The following is a 21,395-nucleotide window of genomic DNA, read 5'->3' on the forward strand; positions in this document are numbered from 1 at the left end:
AGACTGCATTTTTTATGTATTATATAGATTCTGTTACTAACTTGTTCAAATTTGTTATCCATCTTTTGCAAAAAAATGATTCATAACTTTGAAAGACTGCATTGTTAATGTGTATATTACAGTTTGAAAAAATGTATCAATGCATTAACACATTATATTAATTTTGTTTTTTGGCAGTCAACATTCCAGTCTATGAAGCTTACCGTAAGTGCAGAAATAGAAACCTCACAGCCAGAATTGTTGATCATCAATCAGAAAAGGCTACCGGTATGTTATCTGTTTAACAGCAGCACAATCTGTAACTGTAGAGGAAAAGTCCATTCTTTTCCTATAGTTAAAGACTTCTGTTGATGCTGAAGACTGTCTAATTTGCTCTTGAAAATATTTGCTTTTCATGTATAAGTATATTTGTGCATGTAAAGGCAATTCTTATTTGGTTGCAATGACACTTTGTGGCCATGTGTGGAATTACAAGCCTGCTTCAACAATCTCATGCCCACATTCATTGCTATTTGGGTTCAGGATGAGGATAACCTTGTGAAATAAAGTTGATAAAGCTGTTTATAAAAATCTCTAACAGCTATCCACATCAGAACTGACCAATTGTGTCCTAATCTCTAGATACAAGTTACCATCAGTAAACCAGGTGAAAAAGGAGAAGTTCCAGTAGGAGTGATAGTTGGCAGTATAATTGGAGGGCTGCTCCTGCTAGCTGCCATAGTTTTCATCTTGTGGAAGGTAAGGAACTCTAATAAGACTTATATATTTTACGTTTCTGAAGCAAATAAATACTTTATTTGTCCTACAACTGTGACTCCACCTAAATTGTAAATCATTGCACTGATCCTGGAGAACTGCTGTCACACTTGGTTTGCATACTTTCTTAATGACCAAATTGAGTTTATTTTAAATGAGCCAGTTTAACTCTTTACAAAGGTCTTCGGGTGTTAATAATTTAAAGACCTCAAGAAAATCTACTGGATTCTGGCCCTCAAGAGCTGCAGTTGTACAGCTATATTGGAGTAGTTTAGATAGGTAGCTGCGTCAGCATGCGTACGCTGCAAAGGAACTGTAAAAGTTTATTCCATGCTGAAAAGAGAAGAAAAGAAACACAATGTTTCAGCTGTAGAGCCTTCTTCAGGTGGGAGAATGGGAATGAAATCGATACAAGCTATATTGTATATATGGCACTATAATATTGTTTTCCTTGTTTTCCTGGCTTTGATGCAAGGTGAAGCCTTGTTTTATTTAAATAAAAAAGAATAAAAGGAGCTATCATTTTCTGTTCTCTTTTTTTCTTTACACCATCGTGGTTTTTAATGGTAAAAAATATTTAGGGTTCCCTCTCAAAAGTTAGTATTCTAAAATAAGAACTCTGGCAATGATGCAAAGAATGTTGTCTAGGCTTCAGTTTTGCAAGGTCTAAATCAAGATATTACAATATAGTGGTTCTATATATTTTCAGGTGCCTTTGAAAGCAGTTCACTCAGGAGATGTTTTGATGATTTCTCATTTAAGTTCACAGACAGGTTAATTAGGATAAAGTGTTATAATTAGTTAAACTATTCATTAACTGTACACAAATACTGTAGCTTATAGAACAACACTTTGTAGACTGGACATACTGACACAGACACACAAACAACTAAGCTATCAGTATGTTTGTGGACTGTGGGAAGAAACTGGAGCACCTGGAGGAAACCCACGTGAACACTGGGAGAACATACAAACTCCCCAGTACTGCAAGGCAGTAGTGATAATCACTATGCCACGTTGCCATCTCGGAGGCATTACTCATTTTATAATTAAAAATTGAATAACCCATGAAATGTTAGAGAATTTCTTTGATAAATTTGTGCATATTGACTATTGTGTTTGTACATAAATATATAGAGCTTTGATACACTACTGTGTCACTGTCCTAAAACCTTCATTATGTCATGCTTGTTGATTGCAATGTGCCACCTTGTACAGTATATTCCCTTCCAATTCTTTTCCAGCTTGGCTTCTTCAAAAGTAAGTATGAGCAGCTTATGAAGGATGCTGAAGATGCAGAGAATGAGGAACTTCAGGGGAATGCATCATGAGTGTACTGTAGGTTTACAGGATAATGAGATCAACAACAATGGAACCTATCTTAATTCTTACTGTTTCTTTTAATGTGGTCAAAAGGGAGTTTTATGTAAGGCTCAGAATTATGTAATCTGCTCAGAAACATGTGGAAAATAAACAGGTATCTGCCTGTCCCTGCCTCCAGACTACTGGATGCAGTGGGCTTGTTTCTACAAAACTAACTGTGAAAGGTCAGATGTTTCAAACTGCTTCCTATAATTGGAGTCTATAAGTGGAGCCTTGCAAGTAACAAAAAATTGCCGAATATAGGAGATGCTATATTATCTCAAGGCTTGTAAATTAGTATGAAATCTTTCTGCAAGGAGAAAGAAAGGAAAATAAGGTTTTCTTTTCCACCTATGATATGTCACATAAACTATAAATGAATCTGCACATTTTTCTTAGTTAGTGCTCTCTTATTGCAGTGCAGTGATCCTCATGAAACAATGGCTTTTACTGTTACTTGCTTTTCCTCTTCATACTCCTTTTCATATTATTACAAAAATATTCTTGTCTTGTATTAGTATTGCATAGTCTGTTTGGGAATAGCACAAGGCTGCTTAATTTTTAAATTAATCCATAGGCAAAGGATATCTGTATTCATTTTTATCAATTACTGTATGTTTACTCTTGTTACTGTACAAATCAACTAGTGTGATGTTATCCATTTTTTACCGAATATGCTGGCATATGAAAATATACTTTAATCTATATATGACTGTGAGGTATTTGGAAAAATTGTGGCTACAGTAAAGTATTTACCTTTCTTGGACAGATCCTCTTTAATTAAATACTAATAAAATTTGTGTTAATCAGTGGCAAAAAATCTCAATTGAATACATTATGATTCCATATTATAATACCATTAAATGTGAAAAAGTCAAAGAAGGGTGAATACTTTTGAAAGACACAATATTTACAAAGACAAGAAGAAAATGTGTCTTTAAAATACTTGAAAAAATGAGTGAAATTAGTTGAACAATTCCAGCTGACAGCTATCTGCACAGCGCATACTTCTGTGAGGGTTGACTGGCCTTGTATATAAGAAGTATATAAGAAGTGTAATTTAAATTTTGAACAAAGGTCGACAGTTCATGCGACGACTTGGAGGCAGTCTAACTTTGTAGTGTTAAAAGCATTAAGAACATCAACATGCCTAAATATATGTGTAAGTGTGCATCATTTTAATTTTTTATCTACATTTAGATTCATAAAAAAACATACTGTAATCTTAACCCCATCTTAAACTTTAAGTGCTTTTTTTCTTCAGACGTACGATGTAGCATTTCAGCATATTAGTATTTTTCTTAAATCTTCCTGTCTCTTTAGGTTGCAAAAATGAATGAGTTCTATTGAGTCAGGGGCCAGTGGAAAAATGATACTAAAGTGCAAGCCTCACTTTCAGTCACTCTGCACATTTTTTAGCTATAGGATAGAATAGGAAATGTACTCTCAATGTAACAATATACAGTGCCTTGCACAAGTATTCAACTCATTCCAAAGATGTTACTTTTTGCTGAATTACAAATAATGTATTCAAAATGTCTTATTGCAATCAAAACATATCTATAGGTGAAAAAAGTTAAATGTCATATTATGTCTGATACAAACCCCATTAGCTCCACCCCTACTGCCAGGCATAGTGTTTGACAGAATCTTTATAGGGCTGCTTCCCATCAACAGGTACAGGGAAGCTTGTCAATTTATGCAGTTGATGAATTCAACATTATTTTAGATTTACATTTTGTTTTGCAAACTTTTGTTTACATTTAACTTTCTTCAGTTTGAGCATACAGTATCTTCAGTTTCAGCATTAAAGGGCATTTTTGTAATTCGGGATTAGAAAGAATCAGCACTGGTGAGTGCTTTTAATATCACAATAAAAAAAACTCCAATTTACATTATAAAAAAGACAAAACTTCCAGGTATGCGCATTGCTATATTGTGCAATTTAGAACCAGACAACAACGTCAGTGACATGGCGCAGCCTTATTACATTGTAAAGAAACAGGATATTGAATAAATATCTTTTAATCCAATAGAAATAGGGGTCTCAATTTCAAGACAGTTTTGACTTGTTAACTCTGCATGCAGGTCAATTTGGAACATTTCTGCAGTGAAACGTCTGTTACACAACCTGTACTCCTTGGCTCGTACATTGCATGACATTAATCATTACTGTACAGTGACTCGTGAGCAGGAAGGTGTTGCTACACATCGCAGTTCATGGGAGCTCTCACTCTCACCCGTGGCGAGACCAGGGGTTTGTGTCAACATGGCGACTTACAGTACTTTCACAAAGTTCACGATTTTGTGCTTAATTCGGAATTAGTCAAATGTTTCTGTACTGTTAATTTATTTACGTTGTATAACCGGTCTGAGGAATTGGGGATGCAATTCCTCTTTAATTTTAAAATATTCACTTTACAAAAATGTGTTTATATCTTTTTTAATTAAAATGGGACATCACTGAGAGGGGGGTGCATAATTTAGCAAGGCACTGTATATATAATGAAACATAGATGGTATATGGTACTGTATACTGTATATAGAAGTCAGCACATGAGCAAGATTGAATGTCATGATGGAAAAACAAAGTTCTCATCCCGCTGACATTTTTTGAAAATTAAGACCATTTTTTTTCCATTTTTTAGAAACTACTTTTAATATCAAAGGTAAAACGGTACACCATATTGTATTGTATATTATTATACTTCATTTCAGCTGAGCACTAATTCCATTTAGATTTTTGTTGGTAGAGAAAATTGTGTAGGATATGTGGACTGTAAAAATAATATGCCTTATATGAAATGAGAAGACCTGGGAATAACAAGTCATAAATCATGGCAAGCACTTTACAGATTGCAGTCAACCACATTTCCATCCCAATGAACAATTAACATACTGTACTTTATGTTAGAAATACACACCTTACTTTTAAATGGCTTAGATTACTTGCTAGTGTGGGTAATTCCTTTCAAATGACTGCCATTCAATCATTTTATCTAATGCAATGAACAAAACATCCCTTTTTTCTAAAGATAAAGTCATCTACTGAAGTGCACACTGTATTTTTCTTTTATATTTAAAAATGTACATAATCAAGTCACATATGTATATAAGGCAAGTGTACTTTTATACTGTAAACATAATTGTCTGAATAATTCTTTGGGAGAAACTATTGAGTATTTTTGTGCATATTTAGGACCAGGAATCCTTAATGAAACTCTGCTGATAAAATGTTGACTTCTGTGGACATATGCCTTTTGCACTGACTTTCTAAAATGAAATCCAGAAAACAACACTAACTCTGAGTTTTCTTAAGCTTTAATCACTTAAATCACTTTTAAATATGTTATTACCTGGTTCTTTATTTGTTCATTATTATCTTATTCACTGGTGCACAATGATTAAACATTTTTGAAGAATCTGGGATTGTTGGTGTCTTTATTTGTAGAACTCTGAAACGAGCTAAAGTATATTCAAAACTGTAATATGAGATGTATGTTCTAACAACTTTTATTGCATCTATAACCCAAATGCTAACGATGTACCTCAAAAAATTCCCAAAATGCCTCTGCTAAACAATAATTTAAATATATCTTACTTATCCCTTAAGTAATTGATCCCATAAGTTACACATGTTTAGTGGGACCTGGAAAAGCATTTAAAAGATAATTCCATGCTGAAAAGGTAGAAAGGAGAAACACAATGTTTCATCTCTTTCAGGTGTGAGGGAGAGAAAGGAAGGTAGTGGGGATATAAAGCAACAGAGAATTAGTGACTGAGTGCACATGAGAATGAGATTCCAAACAAGCAAAGCGAATATGTACAGAAAATAATTGTACTTCACTTCTTCTCTTGTGGATTCAGGGTGGTGTCTGTGATAGAAAGTTGTACTAAAATTTTATTTTATCATTTATGTCAATAGAGCAGTTCAGTCATCTGTTTTAGTTAGGATTTGATTTGGCTCAAGATAGTTTTATCTTTTATTACTGAACTCCAAGTCTTTCCTTTTGTGAAGAACCAGTCCTAAAAATTACACGTGTATACAGTATGTGCTTCCCTGCTTTAGTTTATTTGTTTCTGTTAATAAAGCAGCTTGCCCCTCAGAGATCATGGAGGACTTTAACCCAGGGGTCAGCAATCAAAGGCACATGTCAAATGTAGGCACACAAATGGCTTTTTAATGGCAAATGCAATAAATGTCTAATAAGTCACAAAGAAGTTCATTTAAAAATGATAAAAACTATCCCTTATTGTTCTGTAATTCTCTACAACATGCTACACAATGAAAGCTCATTGGCACGGAACAAAACGATTCACTTGGGTTATTTACTGCATTATTTTTCACAGGAAATATCATCTATGCTGCTGAAAACATTTACAACTTAAGTGTAAAAGGCAAACATTGTTGACTGTGCAACTCCTGTCAATGTGTAAAGCCATGTTGTGATGCAGTTAAGATCTTTTTTGTCAGAAAAGGGTCAAAATGAGCCCAAACTGCAACATCAAAAGTGGGGTGCATATGAATGAACTCAGCCGTCTGCAGGGTACAGATTAAACTGTTATGAGTCTTTCTGAAACTTGGAAGGCATTTCTTGCAAAACTTGTCATTTTTGCTCTGGACATTGACACCTCAACGTTCCGCTATTTTCAACAAGAACTTTTAAAATCAGTGCACAATCAGTGTTTGGAGCATGCATACAGTGCCTATAAAAAGTATTCACCCCCCCCTTGAACTTTTTCACATTTTATTGTGTTACTGCAATGAACCATGATGTATTTAACTGATAATTTTTGCCACTCACAAAGTACTCTATAATGTCAAAGTGAAAAAAAATCCACACATTTTACTATATTAAAAATAAAAAACAGAAAATAATTGAATGTGAAAATGCGAAAAAGTGGAATAAGAATTTTCTTCCAGTTTTCAGGATTTCGAATGTTTTTTTTTTTGCTAAGTATTCTTTTCTGATTAAACCAGATAGCTTTGATAACCATGACAGGGATTTTTCAATGCTTCAATGGATGGTGTTGAAGATTTTGAAATGTACTGCTATAGCTGCATTTTTAGAAGGGCTAGCCTATCATTTTCACGGGAAAGCTCACAATCTGTGCCACTGATAACATTTTTCAAGAGAATATAGAAGTTCAATATTCTCTTGATTTTCATTTTTTTGGTCCTTCAACAGCATCTCAACAAAACCACCTAGAGATGTCAAACTTCTTGCATTTTGTTGAGGGTGATTTGTGAATGTTTTCACACCCTTCAGTTTATCATTTAAACAGAATTATGAGACAATGTCTCAGTAGTCAATATCTTTGTAAGGAAAATACACAAAGATTTCAAAACACTGCTGTTTAAAAGATTGTGATTTGGATCAACATACAGTACCTCTGTGAACAGGTATTTTCACACTAAATGGTAAAATGTAAATATGAATGTATTAATTTCAGATTATTTATATTTAAATATTAAATGTTAAAAATATTGTATTATTTTATTTTATATTATATAAAGTAGGGCTGTTATTCACATTTAACAAGTATCAATGGCTTGCAAATCTGTAAAAGCAAGTGCATGAGCAATTTCTTGGCACAACACTTCTAATTGGTTGCCGACCATTATTCTAATCCGTGGTCAAAAATGGGGTGCACATTTGGTATAAGTTACTTGATTGTGAAAACACAGAAGAAAAATCTACCTTTAGCTTACACAAGCAGAAATTGTTTGGATAAATCATCTTACATATGACATCTCCTCCATTGTTATTGAAAGTCACTATGATTATAGGTCAATTTACCTGGCACAGTCTTGTTACAGAAAAAAAAAATAAAACAAATATTGAAGAAGATAAATTTAAACATAAACTTAAAACCTTGGGAAGGCAATTTCCAGGAAACAAAAATCATGTGTAGTGGAGCTATACACACACCTACCCCTCCCCCCAGAAATTTGTGTACAAGAAAGCTTAACTGTACCTTTGTGCATCACAATCCACTGATGGATTGCTTTTCTGTAATACAATGGGGCAACTGCCCTGGATTTCTGACAGATTATTCCATTCACTTGTATTTTTTTATTGTGATCTGAACTGGGGAGTATACGCAGATCATTCTCTTTTCAGATGTCAAAGCAATCTTCTTCTCTGGGAAACAGCAGTCTTAGCTTCAGCCGACGGAGGAGATGATTATGGTTGCCTTTTCCTCCAAGAAAAAGAAAATTAAGGGGACTTATACTGTGTCAACCAGGCAGCTCAGAGATGGATCCAAGACATCACTGGAGTGGTGAAGGAGATAAACCATCTTACTGTATACCCCATCTGGCAAAATTGAAAGGCCACCATTCGATGCTATTAGCATTATACAAAGCTGACCTTTATCACAAAATTACTAGCTCTGTTGGCCACCACTAAGCCCTGTGAAGTCAAGAGGGCATATCATGTATGATGGCCCTGTCACACACAAGGACAGGCCTTGTAACTTCACTTTTAAACTGCTTCAATACAAAGCTTGATACCTAATTCTTAACCATTGTGGCAATATCGCTCTTCTTTGCTGTTCTCACCACATTATTGAAGAGCAAAAAGTGTGTTCCTTTGGTACAAAAATCTCTTGGAATTTCCTGTTACACCTAGCCAGGATGAAGATCATCCCATCTCTTCAACTCATCTGCAGAGGAAAAGCCTACTGTACATCTGCTCCTACCGTGTGGCACAGCATTTCATTTTTTTATTTTAGAATTGTACTGTTATAGCTCTATTTCCTGATATTTTTGGAGTAGCAAAGTATCAGACTGACTGAAATAATACATTCCTCTGCTATCGATATACTGATTTGGTTCATAGAGTAGGTTTTGTTGTCTCTTGTAGTAAAGCTGCTGCAGGGATGCTCTATTAGATACAGTACATATTGTTTTGGGCACACACCTCTGTTTCTTCTCAATTTGTAACCATAGAAGTCGGAGTGAAACACTCAGTGGAGCTCATTTGTGAGATTTATCAGATCAGCCTATCTGCTTCTTTTAGCTACTTTTGGATTTTAGTAAATCCAAGGATTTAAAAGTGTCTTCTGTTGTTGGTTTTACATGCACTTCCACATAGTTTCCACATGTGTTCTCTGGTTCACGTTTGACTGTTTATTCTACACTAGACTTATTATGGCAATGCCTTTGAAGATCGTTGTGGGGTGTGTTTATAAAGTTCTTTCTTTGCACATGCACAGCTTGAATTTATCCATTGAAATATCAGCCAAATGTTTATACAGTAAAAATAATAAACTTTATCTTATGTAGCACCATTAAAGGTGGCTTCTCAAAGCTCTTAGAATTTTTGTTCTGTACAAATGTTTACAGTACAATTGTTTACAGTAAAATTAGAGACCTCCATTATCTCCAAAATGCTGATTTTCATACAGTATAAGCATTATTTGATAAGAGTTGGGCAATACTTGGTGGATATAAGAATCCCCTTTATAATTTATTTTGAAATCTGTCTGCTGAAAGTAACACTTTAGCAAATACTATCAAATTTATCAACTACCACCACCCTGTTCGCAGATAATAAACTACATGACACTGCTTGATATTCCCTGAGTAATAGGCATGTGTGACAACTTTGTTGAGAAGTATTGAGAGGCTTGTAACACCATTTTTACCCGTGTGAGGGCGCCAATGCCCACCATAAATCAGACTGCAATCGCTCTCCATGGGTTTCCACATGACAATTTGGTGAGAAAAATACATTACTTGAAAATCAGAGTTACACTTACAAGTGGTCCTCTTTCTCTAAGTTTGAATGACCATCTCAGAAAAAGGAGCTGCAGTCTACAAAAACAGAGCAAATAAATTACCAGTGTGTAATAACTTAAAGCTCTTCTCGTTTATAATATTGACTCCTCCTGTGTCAGGAGTGCAAGAATTTCTGGTTCTCTCTACATCTAAGCACCCATAGCCATATAGGATCAGAGGTGACAGAATCCTAATCTGATAGGTTGTAATAACAAAAAATATTATATTGGGTATCTTCAATATAATAAATTAAACAATTAAAAGCTAGAGTATGAAGGGAGTTTTAAGACAGGGTTTCGCAAGTGCAGACTGACTTGCAAGACCTGATGTGGGCTTCATTCCACAGGCTTGAAGCAACAGAACAGAAAGCAGTCTCCCACTTTTCAGAGCTTCATTTAGGGAAAGAAGGGATAGTCTGAAAAGTATAAACAACAGTACATATAGAGTTAACTTCCACAGGGAGCCAGTGCGAAGAAGCTAAACAGGTTGTATATGTTCATTCATATTAATTTTGGTTAATATCTCAGCACCTGAGCTCTGAACATGCTTCAACTTGTTGAGAATTTGCCATCAATGGAGACAAGGTTTGGCAGCTTGTAAATATTGTTAAAAAAAAGAAAACCAGACTGGTGACATCTACCTCTGTTAACCGAAAGAGACAGACCTAGACTAGTGCCAGTGAAGAAAGCTTTGTGATCCTTTAGTGCTAACTGCTCCTGAAATTATCAGTTGCGTATGTGGGATGGTGTCAGAGAGCAAGGGCACACTGTGTGAAACCATTTCAGGAGCAAGATGGACAGAGAAACTTTGGCATCACCTTTGCCCACGCAGACATCCAGGAAGAGAGGTCCTTTCTAAGAGGAAGTATGTCCCAATATGTTTGAGATATCCCTGTGTGAAGAGTAGTGAATGGCTAGCATGAGAGGGCACCAGCAGGATAGAACCTGATTTGTCACAAGATCTCGCAAAAGGAATAGAGGAGAATGTGACTGCATTACAGTGCCTATAAAAAGTCTACATCCTCATTAACTGTTTTGATTTTTTGTTGTAGCAGTGACTAGAGTTTCATGCATTTAAGTGCATTTTTGTTCTGCTTATCTACAGTAGACACCATTTTGACAGTTACAATCTCCCTACAACTCAGCTAAATTAAATATTTAATTTAAATATCCTTCAACTTCATTAAAGATATACTTCTAAAAAAAGCACTGTTCAGACACCACTAAAGTATTGTTCATTCTGTATTCACACTTAATCTTTAATAGCATCATGCATTACCATAATTTTGTTCATGTTACCATATTATTATTATTTTCTCTACTTAAGGAAAACATTAGTGTAAAAAGACTGTTTTTAATCTGCACCTCATATCTCATATTCAGAGAGAAAATATAGTCTTTGGCATATTTATCATAAATCATTTCAGAATCATCCTGCGTAACTAAATAGGCTATCTGTAGCATTGAATTTTATAAAGAATGTCTCGAATAATTCAGTGGAGGAAGCAATCTTCCACTTCTTGAAAGTCCTATTGTCCATAGTCCATTGCTACTTTACTTCATTTCTTCCCCAAAGACACTCCTTGTTCTCCTTCCAAGAGGAACCCTCTGTTTCATAGATCTCCTAAAATGAAAGGATCATTTAGAGAAAAATGACCAGCATTCAACATACTACATAGGGGCCTATCTTGAGGGGATATAAAATTAGCAGAAAAATTGAACATTCACAAAATCTGTTCTTACTTCAAAGCATGTGGTTTGGCTAATGAATATACAGCATGTAAAACAGACATTTTTTAATCATGTTCAATGCAGAAAGAAATCTTTCATAACCTTATCTTGTTAATATTGTACAACCGATTTAGAACACTTTTCAATTATGATTTTTTGTTTTAGTGTTCCGGTTGGAATTAAACACCGCTTGGGCTCCAAATTACTGTTCATTCAACTCTGTGTAACTTGTTGGTTTGTCTCTGGAAGTGGATTTTATGTATGAAAGAGCCCACAAGTGTCTAACAGTAAATTCATGGTATAGTACGGTCATTATGCCCTTGCCATAAATGTTGCTTTCAACAAGTAAACAAAGACAGAAATGATTTTAGTCCTATTATATCTAAACACTTTATAAATGGAAATAAAACATTTAAAACAAAATATGTATTATTAACTGGGACAAACTCTGTATTTAATGTTCCTTTATAAATAAAACTTCAACTTTAAGCATAGACTCATAACTTATGTCCACATGAACATCACATCTGAAACTGACCTTTTAATTGAATACCAAGAAGCTCACTTACTTTTTTCCATATTGGTACAGCTGCTTTTAATGCATCAATGCAGTATTTCACTGCCTCAAGAGATTCACTCCTGTGTGTTGAAGAGATGCCTATGATGACACTGGCTTCCATAACTGGCACCACCCTAACAGACAAAAGACAAAACTCAGACAAATTTAGACCACTTCTTTGGAACTTCCATTACCACTGTGTTCTTATGATGTCTACAATGGGAAGCAATATTATTGTATTATTTAGAACTGACAATCACATTTTCTATTCAATCTGACTTTCAACAATATTGCTAAACAGACTCAACCAAGAGCGAAGCATTTGCTCCAATACCATGAACAAGTCCAGGTTTTCATTTTTTTAGCAAGAGATACAGTACAATTGACCAGGTGCAATCCAGTAATCCATCCATTTCCTAACCACTTTCCATACAGGAGTGCAGGGAAGCTGGAGCCAATCTCAGAAAGCAACGGATGCAAAGCAGGAGTCCATCAGATTTTTCCCAGACAACTGTTTCTTGAGATAACATACAGTAAATACACTGAGGTACACTTCAATCAGACCTGTCATTGGGGTCAGTAATATTAAATTTAAATGGATGTTTGAGCAGGGAGCTGCACCAGAGGAACAAGTAGAAAGAAAAGTAAAAAAACAAAACAAATACAAAAGTAAATAATATTACATAGAATGATAGTGAAATACTCTTCCATTGCAATAATAAGTCTACTTTTGTAAAGTACTACTATAATTCTAAGTGTATTTAACACAGAACATGACCCACATAACACAGTATAAAATCTGCAGTTGCTTATATGATCCATTTAATTGGAAACAGCAAATTTAGTTTTGGGCTTCTAAAGGTATGTACACACAATCAAAAATTGATTAATATTTTTAAATTAAAATACAGTGTACAGCGCCTTCCAAAAGTATTCTACGGTGTTCTATTTTATAAAATGACAAAACATTTTTGTAAAATTACACAACATTTGCATACATTTTAATTTATTAAAAACTTTAAGATGGGTTTGCCACAGGAAAGGTTCCGATTACTAATGCAATCATGTATTTTCCAATTTTCTTTTATAGTGAATATCCATTTACTTCTTTTTTCTGCATTGAATATGTGGAGTAGAATGTGTACTATTTGCTTAATTTAACAGATTGAAAAAATAAAACAGTGAATGTGACTTGTACAAAAGTTTGAGCACTCAGTCAGTCAGTACTTAATAACGTGTGCTTTGACAGAAATCTTCAAATGCTTCAGATGTTTTTGTCCAAATGTATCTTTTGTGGTTCTGACAAGAAAGTTAAATTTTTGTTTTATCAGTCCACAGCACTGTTTCAAAAAGTTTCTGGCTTATCCAAGTATTGTTTTGCATACAATAGTTGCCTTTTGTGATGAGGCGTAGAAAAGGTTTCCTTCTGAGAACTCTTCCATGCAAATCATTTCTGTGTAAGCAACAGTGTACTGTGGACTTCTGGACCACTACTCCGGTGTGAGCTAAACCCTTCTGCAGTGACAAGTGGGTTCTGCTTTGTACAGTATATCCAACCAGTTTAGATGTTTTTCTGGGTCTTCTAGATCTTGCCTTGAATTCAACCATTCCCCTTAACTTCTATTTCTTAATGGTTTCTGACAGTGGAAATTCCAAGCTGGAAGCATTCAAATATCTTTGTATAACCTCTCTCTGCTTAGTAAGTCCTCAGTCAGCTGTTCAGAGGAGCTGAGCTGAGAGTACACACAATATCTTAGGTTAGAAAGGTCCACATATTTACTCAACTCTGGAATTGTCTTCCCCTGGCTTAATTTAAGGCCTAATGAGTCAATCAAATTTTTAACTTTTGCACATGCCACATTCACTATTTTATTTTTCTCATTCTGTTTAACTCAGCAAATAAATGGTAACCGCACATTAAAATGTTCAGAAATATGTTTAAGTTTGTACCCTGCAGAGGTTGCATTAACATCTTTTCACTTAGATATTGTGAAACATGCAATTTGACCAGGGGTGCCTAAATGTTTGCGTACAACCTTAAAAATTCATACAGTATGGAAAATAATTATGGAAACAAGGCATATAGCTGCTCATATGTTTTTGAGATTAAACAAAAAAAAGGATAAAGTAGTCACATTAAGATCTTAACAAAACTACCTCTTAAACTTGCAACAAGGTAATTCTAAATATCTATACTGGATCAATACTCAATTTAAATGGTATTTGTGATGAGTATCTTGATATCTGTTTTGAAGTTTGGTTGTATTTCCTCACCTTCTTCTATTATGAACTGCACCAGTTTCAGTCATACATGCTAGAGAGGACTAAACAAGGGGTGTTACAATCTGTCAACAAGAGTAGCCTTCATGAATAAAACTAATTGATACTGTATGCTCCTGTCATGTGAGATCTCCATCTCCCTAGCCAATCTGTTCATTACATATTTAAAAATGACATCACTGTCTGTATTTACATATGCCTTGAGGCAGTGTGGCAATCTATAATGGGCTGCCTGACAACTGCTGACATTGCAGCGTGTCAGTATAATATTGAAGTAAGTAAAATTACCACTTTTACAGAAAAGCTTTTAATATAAATGCACACACACACACACACACGTATATAAATATATATATAAATGTGGAGTTTGGTTTATATACCTACATGTTTCCAGCTTCATAATGTATGTGATTTTGGTCTGACATTAAAATAATGTTTCTGTTATAAGAAGTTATGAGAGTCTACTTTGTATGGATGACTTCAAGACCAAACATTCTTTGCAAGACAAGGCAGGCTGTTCAATGGACAAAAAATTCTTAATCATGTGACCTTCAAGGGTCCTACCATGCAGCTCAATAGTTATCCTCTAACTCCCTGCATGAATTCTAGTCTCAACAATCCTCAGGTACATCAGTACAGGAACTATAATTTTCTACATAATTAGAAACTATGAGGAAACTCCACCTGGAGGAACATACAACATTAGATGTAACATTTTGCAAATCCTGCAATTTGTCATTGGCCACACTTATAATAGTCAAAACATTGTTAAATCACAAATAACACAAAACAAAAGGCTGAGATTGACACTGGAAAGAGGGACTCTGGGAAATGAAAGCCTGCCACACCCACATGCCGTAATTATTCCCCTGGAAAAAGCTGACCATCACAAGATGCACTCATTTCTCCAAAAAATATAATAAATGGCAGAGCAACTCCTACAGCAAATCCACTGAGAAAGGCATATTTACAATCAGCTATTTGTACAAAAACAATATTAAACAATGGATCTATGTCTGACATTTTATCTAGTTATGGATGACAAATTGATACAAATGCAATTTGCTCATTTTACTTCTTTTACAATAACAGTGAAAATCTGCATGAACTGTGTTATTTAAGAAGATACAGGTTATCTGCACTCTATGAAATACTCTTCAGTAGCAGAGACCACTGTGAAATGTTTAAACACATTTGGAAGGGGTTTTAAAAATAATTTATCTCAGACAATAATAGTTATATGGTCAGGATATGCAATTCCTTGAGGCTTCTTGCCAACATCAGTATTACATTTAAACCCCACACAATTGCCCTTCCCAGTAATAAATGGCAAATACTGCATCATCCAAAAAGCATACAAGCTTATTGTAAATGAGAAATTTGTTTAATTTTTGTCCTCTAATGCTGCATGGGAATGCGTGAGCATAAAATATAGATGGGACACATCACACAGACACACCAGAAGACAGTCAGGCAGCTAACTGTTTTTATTTTAATTACGGAATAAATGGAAAAATTAAATAAAAATTTATTTTTGGAAAAATTTTATTAAAATAAAAGCAAAACTTAGCTTTTATTTGAGTTCCTAACTAACTTCTAGGCTTCCCTCACTAAACAGATGAGACAGTTATCCTGTGGCCATGAAGTTCCATTTTTAATGTGGCCATTTTTAATCGTCTGTTGAGAATACCGTTCAGACAAAATACACAAACAATGGCTTTACTAACTCATGCTCCGTTAATCTTAGCAGGGTTTGATATACCATTCACGTTTTTCCTCCAGTCCCAAGTCTTTCTGATTTTTCTCTCTAGGCTCATGTCTTCCCATAGCTTGGCTCATTTCCTCTCTTCAGTCTCAGGTCTTGCTGTATTCCTTCCTCCAATTTCTGATTGATGCAAACGCTACATCAATACACAGCGATCTGGATGCAACAGCCTTCTCTCACCCTGTACTCTTTCCAAGTTGCTTGGATGAACTCACTACCAGCTCGATAGCTGATTTATATAGGCAAGAACAGGGCACACAGCTGTTCCCTGTTCTAGCAATTGCTGGCTGATGCCATCTTGAGTTGTGGCATTCTCTCGCAATCATCTTAGCAAGGCCAAAAGTCTCAGTGAACTGGATGATGCTTCTAGGACAACACCCCTCGCAGCATCACAATCCAAATAGGGAAATAGATCATACAGAACACATGCAAGATTTAATCTAACAGAAAGGCTATACTCTACCTATAAGGTTGCCTTCCAAACCCGTTTAACAGCTTGATGGGGCACTTGGTATTCTGCAGAATACTATTACAAAAAAATTAAGTTCTACCCAAGGTCTGACAAAAAAGAAATTTCACCAACTACAGTTTTTACATACAATAAGTTATTTGCAAGGATTAGGTTCCTTGAGGTATGCACGAAAAACAGGGTATGGTTCTGTGGCTCACAAAACTGTACACTTTTATTTTAACTTAACATTTTTAGAAATACTGTAATTATTGGTAGCAAAAAGAGTAATTCAAGTTATTGCACAAATACATTAGAAAATTGTTATGATTATATACAGTAGCTTACCATGTATTATAGTTAGTTTTTTCAATCTTATGGGTGCACACTGTTTACTTTTATATCTTATTTTTATTACTATCATAAATGCAGCTCTACTGTACTATAATAACTATCAAGAAAGTAAATTAAATATACTCACTCCTTACCCACTCAAACACTTTGAGTCTTTCCATCTTTCTAACCTTTTCTTTCTTATAATTTATTTTCTTATGCTTTTCTTTGAGACATACAAGAACTGAGACTGTGATAACTTAGTGTAGCACTTAAATCTTTTGGTTATTTTAACATTATTTTGTGGCACAACAGTCACATATAAGCATTGCTCATAAGAAACAGTTGCAAAAAAAAAGTGTGTGAAGCCTTTGGAATTACCAGGATTTCTGCATTAATTAAAAAATGTGGTCTGATCTTCAACTAAGTCACAATAATAGACAAACACAATCTGCTTAAACTAATAACACACAAACAATTGCACTTCTTGTCAGTACTGAACACATCGTTTAAACATTCACAGCCTAGGTTGGAAAAGTATGAACCTCTAGGCTAATGACTTCTCCAAAAGCTAATTGGAGTCTGGTGTTCTAATCAATTAGATGTGATTGGAGGTGTGGGTTGGAGGTGCCCTGCCCTACAAAAAAGGCACACAAAGGTTGGTTACTAACAGTCTGCTCTTCCCAAGAAAGAGCCGTTCATGTGAACCATGCCCAAATCAAAAGAAATATCAGAGGACCTTAGAAAAAAAATTGTAGAGATGCATAAAGCCGGAAATGGCTACAAAAGCATTTCGAAAGGTCTGGGTGTTCATCAATCCACAGTGAGACAAATTGTCTACAAATGGAGGAAATTCAGTACTGTTGCTACTCTCACTAGAAGTGGGTATCCTGCAAAGATTACGGCAAGAGTGTAGCGTGCAATGCTGACGGAGGTGAAAAAGAACCCTAGGGTAACAGCAAAGGACCTGCAGAAATCTCTTGAACTTGACAAAGTCTCATGTGTCCACTATAAGAAAAACACTGAACAAGAATGGTGTTAATGGAAGGACACCAAGGAGGAAACCACTGCTCTCCAAAAAAACACTGCTGCATGTCTCAAGTTTGCAAAAGACACCTGGATGTTCCACAACGCTTCTGGGACAATGTTCAGTGGACAGATGAGACAAAAGTTGAACTCTTCGGCAGAAACGCACAATGCTATGTTTGGAGGAAAAAAAGCACTGCACACCAAAACCTCATGCCAACCGTGATTACCAATGCCAACCAATATTACAGGAGAATGTCAGGGTAGTGGTCCGTCACCTGAAGCTTAATAGAAACTGGGTGATGCAACACGACAATGACCCGAAACACAGGAGTAAATCAACAACAGAATGGCTTAAACAGAAGAAAATCTGTGTTCTGGAATGACCAAATCAGAGTCCAGACCTCAACCCAATTGAGATGTCGTGGCACGACTAGAGAGCTGTTCATGCGAGGAATCCCAGAAATATCAATGAACTAAAACAGTTTTGTAAGGAAGAATGGTCTAAAATTCCTCCTAACCGTTGTGCAAGTCTCATCAGCAGCTACAGGAAACGTCTGGTGGAGGTTCTACCAGTTACTAAATACAAGGGTTCACATACTTTTTCTAGCTTGGACTGTGAATGTTTAAACAATGTGTTCAATGTTGACAAGAAGTACAATTGTTTGTGTTATTAGTTTAAGCAGATTGTGTTTGTCTATTATTATGACTTAGTTGAAGATCAGACCACATTTTTATTAGTAATTAATGAAGAAATCCAGGTAATTCCAAAGGGTTCACAAACTTTTTCTTGCAACTGTACAAGCATAACAGGTCTTAACTGAATAACTAAATCATAACCCAGGATGCATTGTTACATAAATGTTAACTAAGCTACGGATGCAGCCACTCAGAATGCACAAGCAAAACCGATTGCCATGTTTGGCTTCCCCATGTTGCACCATACCGTGGTGCAATTCCACTATGTGATTCACAATAGGTGGCACCTGTGGCAGGTTGGACGTTAGTGAAAGTATTAGGTTTTCACAAAGCAAAATTACTCAGCCAATGATATAAAAATATATCATCTAAATAACAAGCAATTAGGAAGCAGATAATTGATTTTAGATTTTAATTATAAAAAATATTTTACACATACTGTACTGTAGTGTCTTAAAAGCCATAGAGTATCATTGTATTTACTGTACATTCAGCATGCTGTATTTATGTACAGACTGTATTATATTGCAGCTAATTTATTTGTAGTGCATAGTACTCTTTGATAATGAGAGGATATCAGTTCACGTGATATGCACGTGGGGCAGGTCAGAAATTGGTCTTTTTTCACATATGTGATTCACAAGGCCAACATTTAAAAACTACTACATGCTACAAAGGAAATGTTTCCTTCTGCTTTTTAAATAAACCATACAGCCTCAGAATAAGTTTCACCTGCGAGCTAGAAGGTCCTGGGTTCAATTCCCAGACAGTGAATGTGCTGTACTTCTAACAAATAAAGACTTTTTCTGTAATAAATAGTCAAATAAATAATAATCTGTAGTAAAATATAAGAAATAATGCACACATGAATCACATGAAGTCATGTGCAGATGACCATACAGTACCGAACAAGTAAATCAATGGCAATATGATATAACTGGTATATAAATATGCTGTATATACAGTAAATACAGTATGATAATGTATGGGTTTAAAGCCACTATAGTACGTGTAAATTATATTTTTATAATCAAAATCTAAAATAAAATTATCTGTTTCCTAATTACTTATTACTGAAATTAGCATTAAGATAAAATAGATTATTTTAATGCATATGCAAGCCTAAAAAAAGCACATTACATACATAACAAGCCATAAAAATAAAGTATAAAAACTTTATAAAAATAAAGTATTTTTATACATGTATATGTGACTGAATAATTTTGCTTTGTTAAACAGTCTTACTTTTATTTTTAATATTAATGTAATATTTACCATACTATGATAAACAGCATAAAATTGGCCAGAATCTAACCCAGGCGTTTTGCATGACAGGCACTGACGACACAGCAGTGCATGAATTATTTTTAAAATTTTATTATTTACTGAAACATTTTGCATAGCAATTATCATTTTTTCTATACAATTACACAGATATTCATAAATGTTTTACCTCCTGGATTACCCTTACCCCAGTCTATGATGAACACAAATATGCCTCACAGATGGCCATCTCTTTCTTATGTCACTGAATATTTTCTTGAGCTGTGCTTCCGCCATTGGAATATATGCTTCGTATTCCAACTGAACCACCTTCTTTCCTTCAAAGTTGTTTCGTGTTGTCCCTGACACAAGAAAGCACCCAGAATTTAAAGACTTCTGCAGAATAGGAAAGTTAGGGGGTCATTTTGAACGGACATCCCCAAGGTTCAGCAGTGGATACATACACAAAATATTTTCTTGAACTAATACCAAAAACAAATGTACCAAGGTAAAAAATACACTGGAAGTATAATCATGTTATTGAGTGATTGAAAAGGCCATCTCACACAGGACTAAAAATTACTAGACTCTGGTTAAATTCAGTAACACATTTTTTTCCTCAGATCATTTGTTCAAAGAGTGTTTGGTTATTTCTATAAAACATCAGAACTGCATGCAACATTTAAAACTCCTGCAAACTCTTATAGTACTTTTCTTACAAAGGTTTATAGACAACCGATTTGTCTCACCTGTCAGCTCTGTTTGAGCTACAAAAAAGATAAGATAAAACAATAAGTAGCTCGAGCAATACCCAAAAAGAAACTTTTATTACTTAAAGACTCCAGATTATTCTCAGTAAACAGTCTGATGCAGTGCTCTGGGACAGACAGCTGCTATTTCCAAAAAACTATGACACTTGCAAAATTATTTGCATTATACTGATAAAAACTAAGTATATTTCCCATCATTTTTTTCTATTACATTTTGACCTTTTGGATATAATTTATATGCTCTGCAACCACCTACTGACTCTACGAGCCCACCCATTGAAGGTGTGCACAACCGGTCCAAAAGAAGAGGTTTCATTTAAGCTCTTATGACATTTCAATAAATCCAGCATTCTAAACCTAAGTACACATCCTCCTTTATCTTTTATAGCTATACATAATAAGGATTTTATATTATGCGGTACTTGGAACTTACCAATGAACATGGATATTGCCCCACATGATGGGCATACCACAGACTCTGAAACTGCATCAGAAGACAGCTTGTCATACGTCAGCTTAATAAGATCCTTGGCATCACTGTCACAGTTGTTCATTATCTGTGCAAAAATATTTATACAATAAACATGTATTTCAATGGAAATGAAGCTATGCAGTTAT

The 21,395-nt window shown here is 34.9% G+C and overlaps 2 protein-coding genes across 2 annotated transcripts in view; one reads left to right on the top strand and one right to left on the bottom strand.

The window, feature by feature from the left end:
- itga2.2 (integrin, alpha 2 (CD49B, alpha 2 subunit of VLA-2 receptor), tandem duplicate 2) overlaps positions 1–5,541 on the top strand; it is a 58,031-nt gene extending 52,490 nt beyond the window's left edge. The window contains exons 28-30 of the mRNA XM_088910297.1: positions 178–267; positions 622–738; positions 2,001–5,541. Coding sequence (XP_088766423.1) covers positions 178–267; positions 622–738; positions 2,001–2,087 — 294 coding nt within the window. The 3' untranslated portion in view covers positions 2,088–5,541. The remainder of the gene's footprint in view (positions 1–177; positions 268–621; positions 739–2,000) is intronic.
- Positions 5,542–9,379: 3,838 nt separating this feature from the next.
- mocs2 (molybdenum cofactor synthesis 2) lies at positions 9,380–21,331 on the bottom strand. Its single transcript, XM_088910298.1, has 4 exons — positions 21,211–21,331; positions 20,216–20,369; positions 12,204–12,327; positions 9,380–11,527 (listed from the first exon to the last, which is right to left on the bottom strand). Exons 1-4 carry the CDS (start codon positions 21,329–21,331, stop codon positions 11,453–11,455), a joined length of 474 nt encoding a protein of 157 aa, XP_088766424.1. The 3' UTR covers positions 9,380–11,452.
- Positions 21,332–21,395: the final 64 nt, after the last annotated feature.

The sequence above is a fragment of the Atractosteus spatula genome, chromosome 3, assembly GCF_055471065.1.
Source record: "Atractosteus spatula isolate fAtrSpa1 chromosome 3, fAtrSpa1.hap1, whole genome shotgun sequence".
In the NCBI taxonomy this organism is placed as follows: domain Eukaryota; kingdom Metazoa; phylum Chordata; class Actinopteri; order Semionotiformes; family Lepisosteidae; genus Atractosteus; species Atractosteus spatula.

What these genes read in the sequence shown, in the direction of transcription:
- mocs2 (XM_088910298.1), bottom strand. Translation starts at nt 21,331, where the DNA reads ATGAACAACTGTGACAGTGATGCCAAGGATCTTATTAAGCTGACGTAT. An exon ending in GGCAATATCCATGTTCATTG is followed by an intron (nt 20,370 to 21,210) that starts GTAAGTTCCAAG and finishes TTCTTGTGTCAG; the next exon opens with GGACAACACGAAACAACTTT. An exon ending in CTGTACCAATATGGAAAAAA is followed by an intron (nt 11,528 to 12,203) that starts GTAAGTGAGCTT and finishes CTTTCATTTTAG; the next exon opens with GAGATCTATGAAACAGAGGG.